General features: G+C 48.9%; 1 protein-coding gene across 1 annotated transcript; it reads right to left on the bottom strand.

Moving 5' to 3' along the window:
• Positions 1 to 289: 289 nt before the first annotated feature.
• On the bottom strand, positions 290 to 10,590 carry LOC109552108 (nuclear RNA export factor 2-like). The gene is given in 21 exon segments (XM_073798881.1): positions 290 to 375; positions 378 to 475; positions 1,014 to 1,086; positions 1,726 to 1,768; positions 1,864 to 1,979; positions 2,088 to 2,146; positions 2,253 to 2,360; positions 2,504 to 2,559; positions 2,643 to 2,711; positions 3,094 to 3,130; positions 4,930 to 5,039; positions 5,227 to 5,334; positions 5,454 to 5,542; positions 5,689 to 5,758; positions 5,897 to 5,977; positions 6,088 to 6,198; positions 6,314 to 6,397; positions 7,007 to 7,160; positions 7,394 to 7,622; positions 7,996 to 8,164; positions 10,540 to 10,590. Coding segments are annotated over 21 exon segments (2,001 nt in total).
• Between the last annotated feature and the right edge of the window lie 5,976 nt (positions 10,591 to 16,566).

The raw sequence follows: 16,566 nt of genomic DNA, 5'->3' as shown, positions 1-16,566 counted from the left end.
GGGTAATGATTTTTTCCCCTCCACATGTACTGTGACATATACAGTGGAATGAACCTCATGCACACTCCTGAACACCCAACTGTCTGTTAATACAGAAGCAGCATCCATGAAATTAATAAAAATAATACAAGGCTGCTCAAAATAACTAGGTAGCTTTATATGTACCACAGATGAAATGTTCAGATTAAAAATGACTGAAATAAACAAGGAAAACAAATTACCTTCAAGTTCCCATTAATCACTCCTCTACTCCTCCCAGCTCCCTCCTATCCCCATGCAACCCCAGCACTCACTTCTGAGACCACTAGAGGTTCATCTCAGATGGGGTGGAGGATGCCTGCATGATGTCCTGCTGCTGCTGGGAGAGGGGTGCATGGAGCTGGAGGTGGGTGTAGACAGTGGGATGGAGAACACACTCTGGGTCTCACTGGGGTCGGCATCCCTCACAAACAGCTCGTCATTCACGATGCACAGACTGAAGGAAAAATGGGCCCTCAGACAACTGATGGATGGACACCCACACCCCCAATACTGACTCTGCTCCCACTGGCACTCAGCAACCAGATTCCTTCCGCATCCCTCCTGTGTCTGTCTCCCAGGTTCCTTGACTGGTACCTCTGTCCCTCCCCACAGAGCCCACCTTTGGAGAGACTGTCTACCACCTTCACTTGATTTATAGGTTCATCCCCAACTCACGAGCAATTTCACATTTACCCTTTACCACAGCCCAAGGGCTGGACGCTCTGATGCCCAATCTCGGAAGAAGACACTGAGTCACACAGAGGTCATGTGACTTGACCAAGATCACACAGCGAGTGAGTGTTGTTTCAAGGAGAGAGCCCCTAGGCCGATTCCAGAGCCCACGCTCTTCCTAACCACTAGGCTACACTGCTCCTGGGATCTCCCTGCTGGCTTTCCACAATGCCGAGTAAACCTAAGGTCTTTGCCACCACATTTCCACGCCCCTGAGCCCAGGCGTGGATGGGCATTCCCACCCACAACAGGGCTCTCACCTGGCGTAGCGGGCAGGGGTAGCGATGAAGGTCCGGGCGAAGGAACGCACACAGCGCTGAGAACTTCCTTCCACTTCAACAGCAAACAAACAACAGTACCCCTTACAGCTGCACTTGCTGTACACGCTCACACGGCGGTCCCCAGTCAGGGTGTGACTGGACACTCATGCTGAGAGGGCAGTTGTTCACGGGGGCCAGGGTGTCGGGAATGGGGAGGGCAACTATAGGAGCAGTCTGCGCCCAGTGACAGGGCCCCTGACGACCACTACACAAGTTCACGGGATGCATTTTTCACAACCGCCCAAGAGGTGGATACTACTATCCCATTTTGCAAATGAGGAAACTGACACCTTAAGTAACGGCGCAAGTTCTCAGAGTAAGTATCTGGGTTGAGAGCCACCAAACGCCACAGCCTGTGTCCCCAACGCCCAGGGTGTGCAGGGCAGACAGGCATGGACACAGCTCAGACCTGGATTGTCTGTGGGAAGCCTGAAGGCAGGAGAACACAGTGGGGAAGGGGAGGGGAGAGGAGGGGAGGGGAGGGGTGGAATGCAGGGAAGGGAAGGGAAGGGACGGGAGGGGGAGGGGAAGGGAAGAGAAGAGAAGGGGAAGGGAAGGGAAGGGGTCAGGGAAGCTAGGTGGTTCTGGGAGTGAGCCTGGCCAGGGGGAGGCAGCAGTGGGGCATCTGCGCTGGGAGTCTACACACACTCACCTGCCTTGAACACCCCACTAATGGAGAAGCAGAGCATCGTTTCCTGAAAGGGAAGAGCCCAGGCGCCCAGTCACCACCTCCACCTCCCACCCACCTGCAGCTTCCTGGGCCTGCCCGAGGGGGGAAGCAGGCGCTCACCGTCTGGAACCACGTGTCCACCACGAAGGAGCTGAAGGCATGCTGAGTCTTGGGCAACACACAGAGAGTGTGCACAATGACACGTTTTGTGGGCTTCAGCAGCTGGACCCGCAGGTCTGTGAGGGGAGGGGAAGCGAGCGAAGGTCAGGGGCTGCCACGCCCTGGGCCCTATGATTGACCCCTTCACCGCCCTTTCCCACCCAGTCTTCCCATCACACACTCACAGGGGTCCTTGAGCTTCTTCATATTCCTGCTGTCCTTGAAATACTCGCACAAGCTGCTTCTAGGAGACAAAGAGCAACAGTGGGTGGTGGGTGTTTGCAGGAGCTGGCCTGTGTCTGCTGGGGGGCCACACGGTCCGGGAGCAGAGGCTGTACTGTCATACTCACGGGGCTGGGTCCTCGGGGTGGAAGGGAATCGTCAGGGAGAAGCAGGCCTCCTCGTGATAAGCACCCGCGAGAACCTGTCTGTCTCCATAGTCATGGATCAAGTAGTACCTAAGGAGGAGCAATGAAGACAGTCTATCTCTGTGGTCTGGACCTCAAATGAGACTTGAAAACTCCCCTGAGCAGACCTGTGCTCAGGTGGCCTCACCTGTCCTAGCCCTCCCCCCGTTGCTCAGCTTCCCTGAGGTACTTACTGCTGCAGGAATTGCAGGACTAGGCTCTTCAGCTCATCAGATCCAAAGTAGCTTCCCTGGAATCAAATGGCACTTGAGACTATGCAGTAGATAAAGCCTCCCTGCAACACCCCAAATGTTGTTTGATCCTCTTCCTCACCTTGCAGGGCTTTACTATGTAGGGAGTGTCAACGTCAACGGTCACTGGTGACGGTAACTCCTGGCCATCCTGGAGAAGGGAAGAGGAAGTCAGGAGTGGAGACCAGGGGAGTGGCCCTGGATGATCCGGGAAAAGGATGGGCCCAGGAGGGTGAGGGTCAGAGGTCAGGTGTGAAAGGGCCCTGGAAATTCCATGGGAAAGCTTACAGTGGATGTCTTCATCATGAGGTCCTGGAAGTCTCTAGTGTTATATTCAACTTGTGTGTGTGCGTGTGTGTATTTATGGGTATTTTTCCAGCAAGTATATCCATGTCATTTTCAGGAGTCCATGTCCCCCCAAATGGTTAAGGTTCTGATGCTAATATGTGATCTAGGCAAGACCCAAAGGGCTTGAGGGCAGGTGCAGAGGCCACCGACATTCGTAAGAGACAATGATTTACGTAGGCACTTACCAGGCGTAACAACTTCGGGAAACATTCTCTGATGGCCCTGTCCAAAACCAAAAATAGAGAAGAGGTGGTTGATAGTTCAAGGTTGCAATGCTTCCTTTGAGTTAAAACAGTAATACCATAAACAGAGATCAGTGTGTTCTGGCCAATCCAGCAGCACCCTTTGCCCACCTCTGCTCCTGATTTTAGGGGTTTTCAGTCCACTTGCCTGTTGAGCACTGAGCATCTGTCATCTTACTGTCTGAAAGGCACTGTCTCCTCATCTCTCTCAGTACCTTCACTTTAATATTCCTTCCCTCCCTCCCTTCCTCTCCTTCGCCTGGGTAGCTCCCACCCAGACTACTCGGACTCCCTTCTCCAGTGCCACAGGGACCAGCATTTCAAACCCGTGCTGCAGGGCTTCCTTCTCCTCCCTCCCTTCCTCCAGGGCCCCACTGAAGGCTGTGGGGAGAAGAGCGGATGGAGTGGGAGCCCGGGGCTCTGCTACCTCACTGGGGGTCCAGCATTCTGGCAAGACCCCGACACTCCCCAGGGATGGCCCAGGATGCTGGGCCAGCAAGGTGAGTGAGGTGGGGCTCAGGGAGGGAGATGGAGGGGATGAAGACAGAAAGGGAGTGAAGGTAGGAAGGGAGAGATGAGAGAGACATAGGGGCACAGAGATAGGGGGGAGAGAGACAACAAAGGGAAGGGAAAGAAGCTCTCCCGTGGTCGGGGTCCGGGAAGAAGAGAGAAGAAAGGGGAAACGGCACACTTGTTGCGGCTCTTCACCTGCCCCAGAATCGCCCAGACACACCAGGTAGGAATGGAAAATATGCACATGTTGGGGTGGGGGCCCACTGGATGCTGGCTGAAACTTTGTCACCTGTGTGAGTTCAGCCAGACTTGGGCATGGGAAACCGAGCAGCCATGGGGGCAGATCTTCCCCAGAAGGAGGAAAGGGTTAGGTCCCAGCTCAGTATGGGGCTGAGGATCCGTGGCCCCCTCTGATGATCACCGTCTTCTCTCCCGATGACCCCTGCACCTCTCTGAGTTGGTTCTTTATCTGAGGAATCATACCTGTCTCAGGCTGCCCAGGGCTCCTGTGAAGGGCCAGGCGAGATGATGTGACGTGTGCAGGGAGGGATGGGAAGTGCCCCTCAGAGGCCTGTCCTTCTGTCTCCTCTACCACCTCTGCCCTCTGCCTTCCACTCCTGCCTCAGGAAGCCCTCTGATCACTGGCGGGGGCCCACGTCTGGCCCCTTGACTCAGGGAGCCTTGCTTTTTCCCAAGGAGGGTCCAGTTCCTGGCACTGGGCCAGCAGAATGGATGTCATGACAGCAGCCACCCATGGCCTCAGCCCTCAGCATGACGCAGGAAAGCCCCCATGTCAACATGGGAGAGGAGGGGGGATCCCTTTGGAGGAAGGGGAAGAGGGCCCCTCTCAGAACGGGGGAGGCAAACCCCATCTCAGCACGAAGAAGGAAGGCTTCTCTCAGCAAGAGGCCCTGGACTGGAGGACCCTTCTCAGTCCAGGGCGCCAGCATCTGGATCAAGGCTGGTCGTTCCTGGTCCTGGTGAGGAGGAGAAGCCCTGCTTCCTGAGGCACACTCATGGGAGGCCTTGCTGGAATATAGCTGGGCGCAGAGAGCTGGAAACAGACCCCAGAGCGCCTGCAGAGGTGAGCAGGTCAGGGGAAGGAAACTCCTCACCGGTGATAGGCACAGAGAGAGCAGAAGGTGGGGCCTGTGATCCTCCCAGAAGACCAGAGCTGCCACCTTTGGCAAAAGGGCACTGTCACAGATAGTCTAGGCTCCCATGGGTGAAGGTCACCAAGAAGGGTGACAGGGTGTTCACACTGACCTTACATAGGTGGACTGGTCTGGGAAGGTGTCACACAATGGGCTCCCTTGCAGCCACACCTCGTTAAGCTCCAGCCCTTGCATCTTGTTCAACTCCCACACAGACGTCAGCTGAGAAATATGGGGCAGAAGTGGGAAAAGGAATCCCAGGGAAAGAGGGACATCCGGATCCCGGCACCCCCAGAACCCTCCCTCCCACACAGGTACCTTCACCTGCCTCCTGTCATCACTCTGATGGCCACTAACATGCCCCACCCCCCACTCTCAACCCAACTTTGACCTGGCTCCCTCTTCTCACCTCATTTTTGGAGAGGTTCAGGATCTTGACCGTGGGGGCCATCTGTATAATGTCAGACAGGCCATCCAGCTGGTACAGTTTGTTGCTGCTCAAGTTCAAGGACAACAGCTTTGGGGCAAGAAGAGGTAGAGTGAAGGTTACTATCTAGGACCTTGGAGACAAATCTGCCCTCCACCCCATCTCTTCCACCCCCTACCCTAATACCAGCACTGGGCCTACAGCCTTACCTCAGGGAAATACTTTTCGATGACCTGCAGGGTGGCAGCCATGCAGCTTCTTCGATTCAGAAATATATCAATATCATAGCCCACCAAGTCTTCAGGAAGGAGAGGGGAGGGAATAGGATGGCTGAGTGGGGTGTGGGGCCAGCACCTGTCCCTCCCCACGTTACCATCCCTAAGTCTCCCTCCAGGAAGACCCCTCTGCCCTTGCACGCCCTAGAATTACTGCTGTCAGCCGTACCTGGGTCAAGGCGGAGCCTCTGGAAGTCAAGAGCTTGCTGGGAGACATCAAATCGTTTGCTCAAGGTCAGCTGCGGAGAGAGAGATGGAGAGAGCCGCTCTGAGGCTGTGGTGGTGGCAGGGAAATCGGGGGCGAGGGGGACCGGGGTCTGGAAGAAGGAGAGGTGGGTCTGAGCGCTGGCACACTACTCGCCGTGAGTCTCCATTACCTTTAGCTGCTCCATTTCTTCTGGCTTCAACTTATCCCGCACAGAGTAGGGAACAGCACAGGGGCTGACAAAGGCAGGTATCTGCAGGAAGAAGAGGTGGGGTAAGCACCAGGAACTCTAGTTCCAAAGAAGACAACCAGCCCCTGGCCTGTACTCCTTCCTCAGGATGAGGTACACGTAACGCCCTCGACACACACCTTTCGGCTCTCCTCGTCACGAATCTTGTAGCTGACATCCATCAATGCAGAGGCAGTGCTACCTTCCTGGACAAAGAACCGAGCCCCATTTTGCATAAAGTGGAACTACAGGGATTGAATGCAACAGCAATAGTATCAGAAGCCAACAGACCCTGCTGAACCAGGTCTCTCTCTCCCCCTTCCCTGTGCCCACGCGTCTGGCTTCGGCATCCTCTCTTACGTCCACTGGAGTGAAGGGGACACTGCAATGGCTCTGGATTGACTTCATTAGCCATGTCTTGTCATACTTTATCCCATAAGGAATCTAAGGATGAAAAGAAGGCATGGGAGAGAGGACAGACAACAGGGAATTTAGGCTGCAGGAGGAACCTTTTCCTGTTCTTTTCCGGCCTTCTACTGGGCTTGAAAGGGCTTGTAAAGAAGGGACCACTGGCATGATTTCTTATGGGTGTGCGTAATATGGATTTCCTAAGTACTCTTTCTCTCCAGTCAAACTCTCTTCCACATAATCAAGGTGTCAGAGATGATCTTCCTTTTATCAATTTCCAGGAGATCCTACCCAGCGCACACACTGCTTGCCCCTCAGACAAGGTCTCCAGAGGCTCGACCCTCTGTCTCCCACACTCAGCTTGCCAAGCTGAGACCTCCAATGTGGAGTCGCTCCATATCCTTGGCAGTAGTTTCCATCTTTGCTTTGAGACAGGCTCCTCCGTTCTCCTCACGGTCAGCCTGCTCCCTGTACGTTGCTTCTCTGAACCTGCCCTTAGATGAACAAGACTGTTAACTCCTGGTAATAAAAAGGACAGATTACAAACTGTCCCAGTGAAAGAAACCAGCATCTCTACATGAGACCAACACAGCTCCCCCTGCCTTTTCTCTCCTGCACATTCCACACATTTTACAGGATACTCACTGTGACCCTGAACCAGCTCCCTGGGGTTCCATCTTGTGTGTTCTCCCCCATTTCCCTCTCCAGAGGTTTTCTGTTTCTCCACACAGTAGTATGCATGTGGCCTTCACTGTGCCATTTCACTCCTCTCTTGTTGCCTGGGATGGTACAGGGAGAGCTGCAGGGGGGATGTGGAGAGAAGGACGGTGAGTGGCCATAAGTGCTAAGAAAGTCTTCTGTACACCCTCGTGTCTTTGACACCAGCACTACAATTAGGATTGCTCAACCATTATTTCACTTCTAGCATGCTTCAGTTTTGCAGTGAGAGAAGAAAAACAAGTCCACGGAGAGTGAGAGAGGTGCATAGTCCCAGGGGCTGCTGTGTACAAACTCTGCTCCCTGGCCACTTACTGGCTTACTTCGGGGTCCTCCTGGACATCCCTCTTCACGTTTCCATCATCCTCCTGGAGGTGTGAAGGCTGAGGCTCACACCCATCGTGTTCATAATGAGGGCTCCTCTCGCCAGAATTACCTGGGAAAGAACTCCAACCTTTCTTTCTTCCTTGAGGTGGTCTACCACCATCACTGTATTCTGAAAAGAGGAACAAAAATACAAGTTTGCAGACACATCTGTGATCCACTTACCACGTACCATGTCTTAGGCTAACAGCATGGTAGGGCAGGCAAAGTGCCAACCTGGCCTAAGGGACCAGTCCCACAAGCCTCAGAAAGGACACTCTTCTGCCTGTCCAGAGAGGACAGCCTTATCCGACAGATGGCACTATCAGGGGAAGAATCGAGGAGGAGCAGGATGAGGAAGAGGACGACAAGGAGGACAAAGAGGGAGGAGGGAGGAGAGGACAACTGCGCTGAAACTTTTAAAACAGTGGAGCAGGACTGATAAAGAACCGAGGTGTATGCGTCCATGGGCTAGACTGGACACCAGTCATATATACCAGGAAGGCACCCGAATCTTGCCTTCTCTCAGGACTTTCCAGCAACCACACCAATACCTCTCTCGTGCTTCCCAAATCCAATGAACCACCAAACCGATTCCACTAACAACCAGCAAGCTAGCTGGACTTCCTTTGCCAGTGCACTTGGAGCTTTAATGTCAGGTGGCACTGATGTAACGGCCTCCTGAACTGTCTTCCTCCGTCCAGCCTTGCCCTGAACAATACTCTGTTGGAAAGAGCCAGAGTGACCTCTCTATTGGGCCAGCCTGAAATGCCTTTCAGCTCAGCAGGCAACTCTTCCTAACTTCAGCCCTTTTATAACAAGGGTGTGAATGATAACCTGGAATGATGTGTCAACCACCATTTCCCAGTGTTTAGGGATTCTTCTTTTTGCTTTCCATTACTGTTTTCTAATTTGATTCCATCATGGCCAGGGAACACACTCTGGGAGATTTCAAGTGTTGTTTTTTTTTTTTTAATAATTTTATTTCTTTATTTATGGCTTCGTTGGGTCTTCGTTGCTGCACACGGGTTTTCTCTACTTGCGGCGAGTGGTGTTACTCTTCGTTGTGGCGCACGGGCTTCCCGTTGTGGCGGCTTCTCTTGTTGCAGAGCTTGGGCTCTAGGTGCGTGGGCTTCAGTAGTTGTGGCACGTGGGCTCAGTAGTTGTGGCACACGGGCTCTAGAGCGCAGGATCAATAGTTGAGGCGCACAAGCTTAGCTGCTCCGCGGCATGTGGGATCTTCCTGACCAGGGCTCGAACCTGTGTTCCCTTCCCTGGCAGGCGGATTCCTAACCACTGCGCAACCAGGGAAGTCCCTCAATTCTTTTTGAATTTATTGAGGTTTGTCTGATGGTCGAGGAGATGGTCTAACTTGGTGAATGTTACAGAGACCCTCGGGGAAAAAAACTGTACTCTGCTGTTGTTGCGCAGCCTGTTCTATTTATGTCATGCAGATCTCATTAGTTTACTGTGTTATTCAGGTCTCCTATATCCTTGCTGATTTTCTCTCTAGCAATTCTGTCACTTGCTAAGGGGGAGGTGGGTGTGGAAAGCCCCCACTATAATTATAGATCTGGCACTTTCTCCTTTCATCTCCATCAGCTTTTGCTTCATGCACTTTGAGGCTCCATTGTTTGGTGCGTACACATTTAGGATCTTTATGTATCCCTGGTGTGCTGATCCTTTCACGATTCTGTAAGGCCTCTCTTTGGCTCTTGTTCATTTTCTTTACTCTGACATCTACTGTACTGGATACTGAAGCTACAGCCACGCTTAGAAAGTGTCCTGGTTATATCTCACCTTGTCTTCACTCCTAGGAGTTGTGTTGCTGTTCACCCCTCCACCCACAAGTTCTCCCCTCCAACATATCTAATTCACCATGGGAAAAGATTTGGAAGTTTTTCCGCACCTGCAAAATAAGATCGTGTCAATTCTCTTCCCCATGGGTGGATTCACTAAGGGTATTTTATTTTTAACACATTCCACTGAAACAGTGAACCAGCAGATAATCATACTAGTGGCTTGTGGGGAAGGAGGATTATGGTAATTACACTGTTACAAACCAGCTTCCGTTGGGTTGTAATACTTAAGGTTCTCTAGGTTTGTGTGCTGTGCCTTTTGTACATTAACTATTCCATGTTGTCTCAGGGCACGCTTATGAGTAAAGATCCGCCCACTGCTGATCACTCCACGATGGAGTGATTACGACCAGGCCTCAGATGAACTCCTCTGGGGAGCCCTTGCTTTCCCTGTGTGGCCCGCTGTCAGGACAATCCTGCTACTCACAACCTTGGGACTTTCCCTGTGTGGCACTGGAAGTGAAAGGAAACACAGATAGGGCATTTGACCCACAAATGCCACTTGCTCAGTCCCCAAACCTCGGAGGGGGCCTGGCGTGCTCTCTTTCTCCCACACTCCACATCCAACTGGTCAGGAGATTCTCTCGGCCCCTCTCTCAAAGTATGTCCAGAAGCCGGCCACTTCTCACCACCTTCATTACCACCACCCTGGCCAAGATACCAACAGCTACCTCCTGGACTGTACTGCTGTCCAGCTGGCCCCTCTGCTTTCATCCTGGCTCCCTTACCTGTCTCTTTTCAACCCAGCAGCAGAGAGCAAGTCAAATCATTTCACTCCTCTGCTCAACACCACATAACGATGGTTTGAAGCCCACCAACATGTTCAAAAGCCAGGAGTTCATAATGACACTCATCAACAATAACAACAACAAAGAGGAACCTTACTGGTGACCTTTGGAGAATGCCGGGCAACCAACTCGTTTTCAGGAAAATCCAGCAATGAAAGGGAAAAATTCACATTTTAAAGGGAGCAGTAAGGGCATGTGGTCTACGTACGGTGTATAGGAAGAGTCAGAGTCATTTGTAAGAACCCACTTTCCTTCCGAAGTAACGTTGCCGAGGGGAAAGCGTAAAAGGGAGCTATATAACAGCTACCGCAGTCCCCCGGCTGACCAACTATGTCGGGTGCCTGAACAGGGCTAGAGACCTCCCTCATCAAGGTGATTCAGACACAAGCAATCTCAGACATCGACTTGTCAAGTATTTGATAGAATAATCCAGTGAAGCTCTGTCACTTACTGCGTACGTGATTTTAGGCGAGTATTTTACCTCTCTGAGCCTCAGTTCCATCGTGCGGTAGTGCTGTTTGCCATGTGTTTCCATTTGTCCCTGTTCCGGCGACCTGGAAGAGCTGTACTTCTTGACCTCCTTTGTTTGGACAGGGCTGTGTATGTGACTGGTTCTGGCTAATGGGTTGTGAGTGACATGTGCTATTTCTGGGCCAGAACATATGCTTGTTGGATTGAGACCTTGCAGGGTCCTCTTCCCCTCAGGCACAGAGACTGACAACTTTCTAGATGATGGCTGTTCTGTCAGTTTGGGTCTCCAAGTCATTCCAGTAAGAATGGCTCAGACCCCCAAAGTCCACCATCCTGTGAGGGGCATGCACCTGCCATGGACATGTAGTCGAAGTGAGGAATAAGCCCCTGAGATACGGGGACTGTCTATTACCACAGCATAATCTAGCCTATCTTGACTCTTGTATCTTATCTGTGAATTAAAATAACATCCTCTCAGGATTTTTCTGAGGATTACATGAGAAAACTGGTATGACAAGGTTGCCACAGTGCTTGACATAAAACAGGAACTCAAAAAATGGCAGCTATAATGATTAAATAATAATAACAAACTAGTTTTGAAAAAGTGTGGAAAATTGGTATAAAATGAGAGCTATTTCATCCACTCATCCTTACGGGTAAGTTGTATCATCGCTTCAAGAGTGGGGCATTTTATTTTATTTTTAAGACTTCCTAATGACTAGCACTCATGCACTTATTTCTTGCCGTCATGATATCAGAAACATAAATTGAGGTTATATGTAAAGAATGAAAAAGTGGAAAGATTAAGCAAAAGAGAGAATGACTAATGACATAAGATAAAATGAGTTAGCAATAAGTGGTTTCTTAATGAGAAGAACAGATTTTAATTATTAGTAAGCATACATTCTTCTTAGTAAACAAAGGTACAAGGTATTAATGCGGCAGAAGAGATTTACTTTGAACAGGCTTTCCCAAAATGTTTCCTGAGGAACACTAGTACTTTCCACAGTGGTCTGTGGAAAAATGTTCCATTCCCATATAGCTTAAGGAAACTACCTGCTACAGACTGAATGTTTATGTACCAACCTAGTCTCCAAGGTGACAGTATTTGCAGGTAAAGTCTTTGGTAGGTGATTAGGTCATGAGGGAGGTGCCGTCATGAATGGGTTTAGTGCCTTTACAAAAGAGGACCCAGAGAGCTCCCTTGCCCTTTCTGCCATGTGAGGATACAGCGTGAAGACAGCCCTTTATGAACCAGGAAGCAGGCTCTCACCAGACACTGAACCTACTGGTGCCTTGATTTTGGACTTCACAGACTCCAGAACCGTGAAAAATAAATTCTTGTAATTTGTAAGCCACCTGGTCCACGGTGTTCTACTACAGCAGCCTGAACAAGCCAAGACACTATCCTATTCTTTGAGATTCAAGTGGCATATTATCTTAAAAATATGACAATACAGAAATCCTTTGTACCTTCATTATTGTATGTCCCATATTTCTTCAATGGATAAAAACATTTTTGTTGCTGCTGTCTCTCAGACATAGTGTCTTGCAGAGCAAACCTGAAAGTGCTGAAATGAGAGGAAAGAAATGGATATTATATAAGAAAAAATATATATATCACCCCTTTAACCATCTCTCAAACCATATTTAAATCCCTCACAAATGTAAACACCATCTTTTACTTGCTGCATTTTACTCATTAAGTACCATCTACGTGATTTTTATGAAATGTATCATCTATAATTTTACTTAATATGGTTTTCTTAAATAAATTCACTGTTTTTTCCCACATGAAGGAAAGGGGAGAGCTTTCAAGGAATGTAACAAGGAAGGGTTAGAAAATCAGGAGGAAAATCAGAAGCCAATAGTGTCTGGCTGGACTAATTTAAGCCATTTAGAGAGTCCAAGCAGAAAAAGATTATGGCATCCCACCCCCCACACACTTTGCAAAGCTACTGATCGGCAAAGCAAAGACAGAAAACAAATTCTGAACCTTAACGTGCTGGCTACTTTCACACTTTTACTGAAAAAATATCAAATTAAACAAAGTCTCTCTCCTTGCCTCTCTCTACAGAACAAATTAAGAGACAGAAATTCAGATCAGATTTGAAATCATCGATACGAACTGGCATCTAGGAGTTCTCTGGTGTCGCTAATAACAAACGTGTTCTGAGGAGCGCAGAGGACGCCATCACATGGCAGGCAGTGAATATGAATATGGAAGAGAGATAAGAGTAGGGCTTTAATGTGGGGGTTGGGAAGGAAGGGGGAAGGGAGGGGTCCACCCAGTTTCCCGAGCCTAGCTGCCGAGAGCAGCCCATGAACGCCTGCCGCCCGCTGTCCCGCCAATTCTGAGTAAACCTCTAGTACCGGTGGGCGCCCCTCCTCCCCGACTACCGCCTACCGTCTACCGCCTACCGTGGCAGAATATGAAAGTCGGTGGAAAGGTTGGCATCGGAGCCAGAGCCTCATCAAAGTTCCCCCTCAGCCAGGACAAGTACCTTAATTCTAAAGGTCTTCTTCACCTCTTGGTCTGACTCCTCAGAAGGCTAAGCCGAGCTACCCACCGTTCGGCAGGCTCTCCACACGCTGAAAGGGCGCCCCCCTCGGTCACGACCTTACGGCGTCACGTGACTGCGGGACTGACGTAACATAACGCAACGCGCCGCTGTGGGGCCCTACCTGACTTCCAGGGGCTTGGCTGGCGGAGGCCACAGAGTAGAAGGACGCAGGTGACCTCAGGGTTCAGGAGCCCTCTATCGTGAACTGTGACCGAGAGAAGTGAGCCTCAGGAGACCACAGCATGTCCCATGACCGTAGAATATACACAACCAACAGCCAAAGGGTAGGTGCGGTGTTCACATGACGGCAGGCGCTTTGCCTGCCATGTGATGGTAGCGGCCACATCCGTGTTGACTCAGGGATCTGAAGATTCTGGTAGCCAGCAATCTTCACGAGACAGAGATGGCTGAGCCTGATGTGTGACCAAGGGGGAAGTGTGACCGACCATAGCATCCATACGACTCTCAGAAGCAGGTCACCTGTGTGACTTGGAGGGCTGAGGCTTCCACATGCCACTAGCTAGTGAGGGCCACATGACAGGATGAATCCACATGATGGGCAGGGTTTAGGAGTCTGCCATGCTCTAGCGACTTGAAAAGCTGGATCTACCACATGATCATAGTGGCAATAGGTCCAGAGAGACTACACGAGCTCAGGGTTTAAGGGCTCATGGTGCTGACATGGCCAGTAGGTCTGGGCCTGCCACATATCTGTCAGGGCCTGCCACTTGATGGCCGCATCTGCATGACCATAGCCTTAGGAGCCCACGGTGCTCAAAAGCTGGGTCAGCCTCCTGAGTGTAGGATAGTGACGGCAGGGTTCTCCCGGCTGCATGTTTCAGGAGGCCGTTCTCTTCACGAGACCTGGAGACCTGAGATTGCCCACATTCCTGGGCTTCCCGTTGATGGTGGTGCCTCCCGATGATCTTCCTCAGAACACAGGCTGGCTTCACCTGCCCCAGCCCCCTTTTAATGTGCTAATGTGCTTCTTTCGTGTGCTAATTCTGTTTCCCTATAACACGTGAAATTTAACACATAAATTAACACATAGCAATGGACTAGGTCCTCCCTAAATCCATAACCATTGCCATATTTTAGGGACCGCTTCAAAAACCTAAGCGGTGGGTACAGGTAAGCTTTGTTGCCGTAATTTCATGCAAGTCTAAGAGAAATTAAAGCAAACTCAATAAGTGAATTTTAGCTGTTAATTTGAAAAACAAATGTATATAATGATTACTATGTGTCAGGCACTTTAAAACGTCAACTCCTTTAATACTGGCAATTCTATAAACGAGGTACTATGATTATTATTCCAGTTTTCACAGATGAGAAAGTGGAAGCACAGATGTGTTAAGTCACTTGCCTAAGAGGTAACTGAACCTATAGGTGCCAAACCAGGGTTTACTCCCAGGCACCCTGGCTCCAGACTTTGTGTTTTGATCACCCACAAGAGTCTCCAAAGAAAATTAAGAATAATTCAGCCTTCCTTATTCAGACTAACTGGAAAGCCATCCGCAGTTACTGAAAAGTTGAGATCATAGAGGACCTCTTTAAAGTGCCATTTAAATAATTTCCAGTACTACCAGTAATTAGAACGAATCCAAGCTGAAGCCAGGTAAGGCCCTCGAATTCATTTTAAGGTATAAATATAAACTTATCCTTAATAAGTGAAGTATTTCTGTATATAAAAGTTGGTATAAAATGCTAGACGTTAGTTGAAAACGTTTCCTTCTTTTATTTTTAAACACTCTAAAGAGAAATATTGCAGACTTTATGGCTCTTTTTCTCTAAAGAGAAAAAGTGCAGACTTTATGGCTCTTTACCGAATTCCAAAAGTTAAAAGTGAGCAGAATCTGAATTAGATATTACTGCATTTATATTTTGTTTGCATCTTCCTAGAAAGGACAGAGAAAGGGAAAGGAGAATATACAATATAGTTTTGGTGTTTTTTTTCTTATTGCAGCTTTACAAACACCTCTTTTGCTGATTGGTACGGAGAACGGAAGATCTGTCTGTATATCCAAAAGAGATTTGATGTGATCTTGCCTGTTTGCTGGCTTAGGCAAACTTAATGCTATACAAGCAGTGGGATTATTTTGCCGGCACCCTGCAACGTGGCATGGCTACATAAATAACCTGAAGAAAATACAACAGACCAAATTTTGTACCATGGTTAAATTTGAACATACTAGTAAGGATAACAGACTGTGTTTGTAGTTCTAAGCCTGTTGAAAGAAGCAGTGATTTTTTGGAGTGACTCTGTTTGGGCACATTGCTGTTACTTAGATAATTTTGGAAAATTATTTATGGGACACATGTAAATGCAGGGTATGAAAACGGAGCCACGTGTTTACGATAGAGCCTATTATGAAACCTCAAGATGCATTTAGGAAGCATCTGTATACAATCACTGGATGGAATCCAACAGCAAGACCTGATGTCTGTCCCAACTGTAGCTTCTGTAATGGGCAAATCCACTAATGGTGATTGAGGTCAACTTCTTTCACCAAAAGGCAAACCCTGGAGTTCTAATTATAACTTTACTTGGGAAGGGTCAGATATTCTCCTGTCAGAACTAAAGGTCGTATCATTTATTCTTTCCCTGTGATGATTACCAGGAGTTATTTTAGGATTTAAAAATATATTTAGTTACACCAGTGGGTGCCCGTCAGCTCTTTGTAACATACATTGGGGAAGGGACGCTAAGGCTATGGGTAAACACCTGTATGAACACAGCTTATATGAGCTAGGCAGTTTAGGCACTGCATGTATCAGGTGCTGTGTTTGTTTAGGTGAGGCAGGCTGATAAGCTATTTTTCTTGAATGTTGTTTGGCAAGGTTTACTGGGAACAACTTTTACTTCTTTTATATTTCTGTTTTGGGGTGGACGTTTAGGAGGTCAGTGCTAGTGGCTTTGTTTAACACAGAGAAATGGGAAAGGAGAATAACAGACATTTGTGATGCTGCTAAATTAAACACAAATACTCAAATGCTTTTGGTTCAAACACAAATATGTACAACTCAAGTAGAGATCCTATGTGAATTTACTTTCAGAAAGTAAAATTGACTTAATCTGGTAACATTATCCAATAGAACTTATGAGATATTGCTGTGCCTTTATAGAAATGGTAATCGAAACATGTTTTTCTTTGTTCCTTTAAGAAGCTCGTTAATTAACTAGAAGTGACTTTACTGTCAGTGTCAAGCAATGGGAAAGAAGAGAAACAATTGTAGGTAGTGCTCCCTGTCAGAGTACTCAGTGTGCTCCCTTCCCCCAGCACAGTGTAAATTTTAACAGCTCTAGGTGATGAGCCCATTCCTGGGGACTACCACAGCCTGGAAACAGAAAATTACATCCACCGTGAAAACTTCTTTTGAGGACAAAGAATGAAAGGGGCGAGAAGACAGGGATTCCTTACAGGGTTTTTGCTCATAAACTATGT

Source organism: Tursiops truncatus, chromosome X (assembly GCF_011762595.2).
Source record: "Tursiops truncatus isolate mTurTru1 chromosome X, mTurTru1.mat.Y, whole genome shotgun sequence".
Classification (NCBI taxonomy): Eukaryota; Metazoa; Chordata; class Mammalia; order Artiodactyla; family Delphinidae; genus Tursiops; species Tursiops truncatus.
This window is presented reverse-complemented; position numbering and strand designations above follow the sequence as displayed.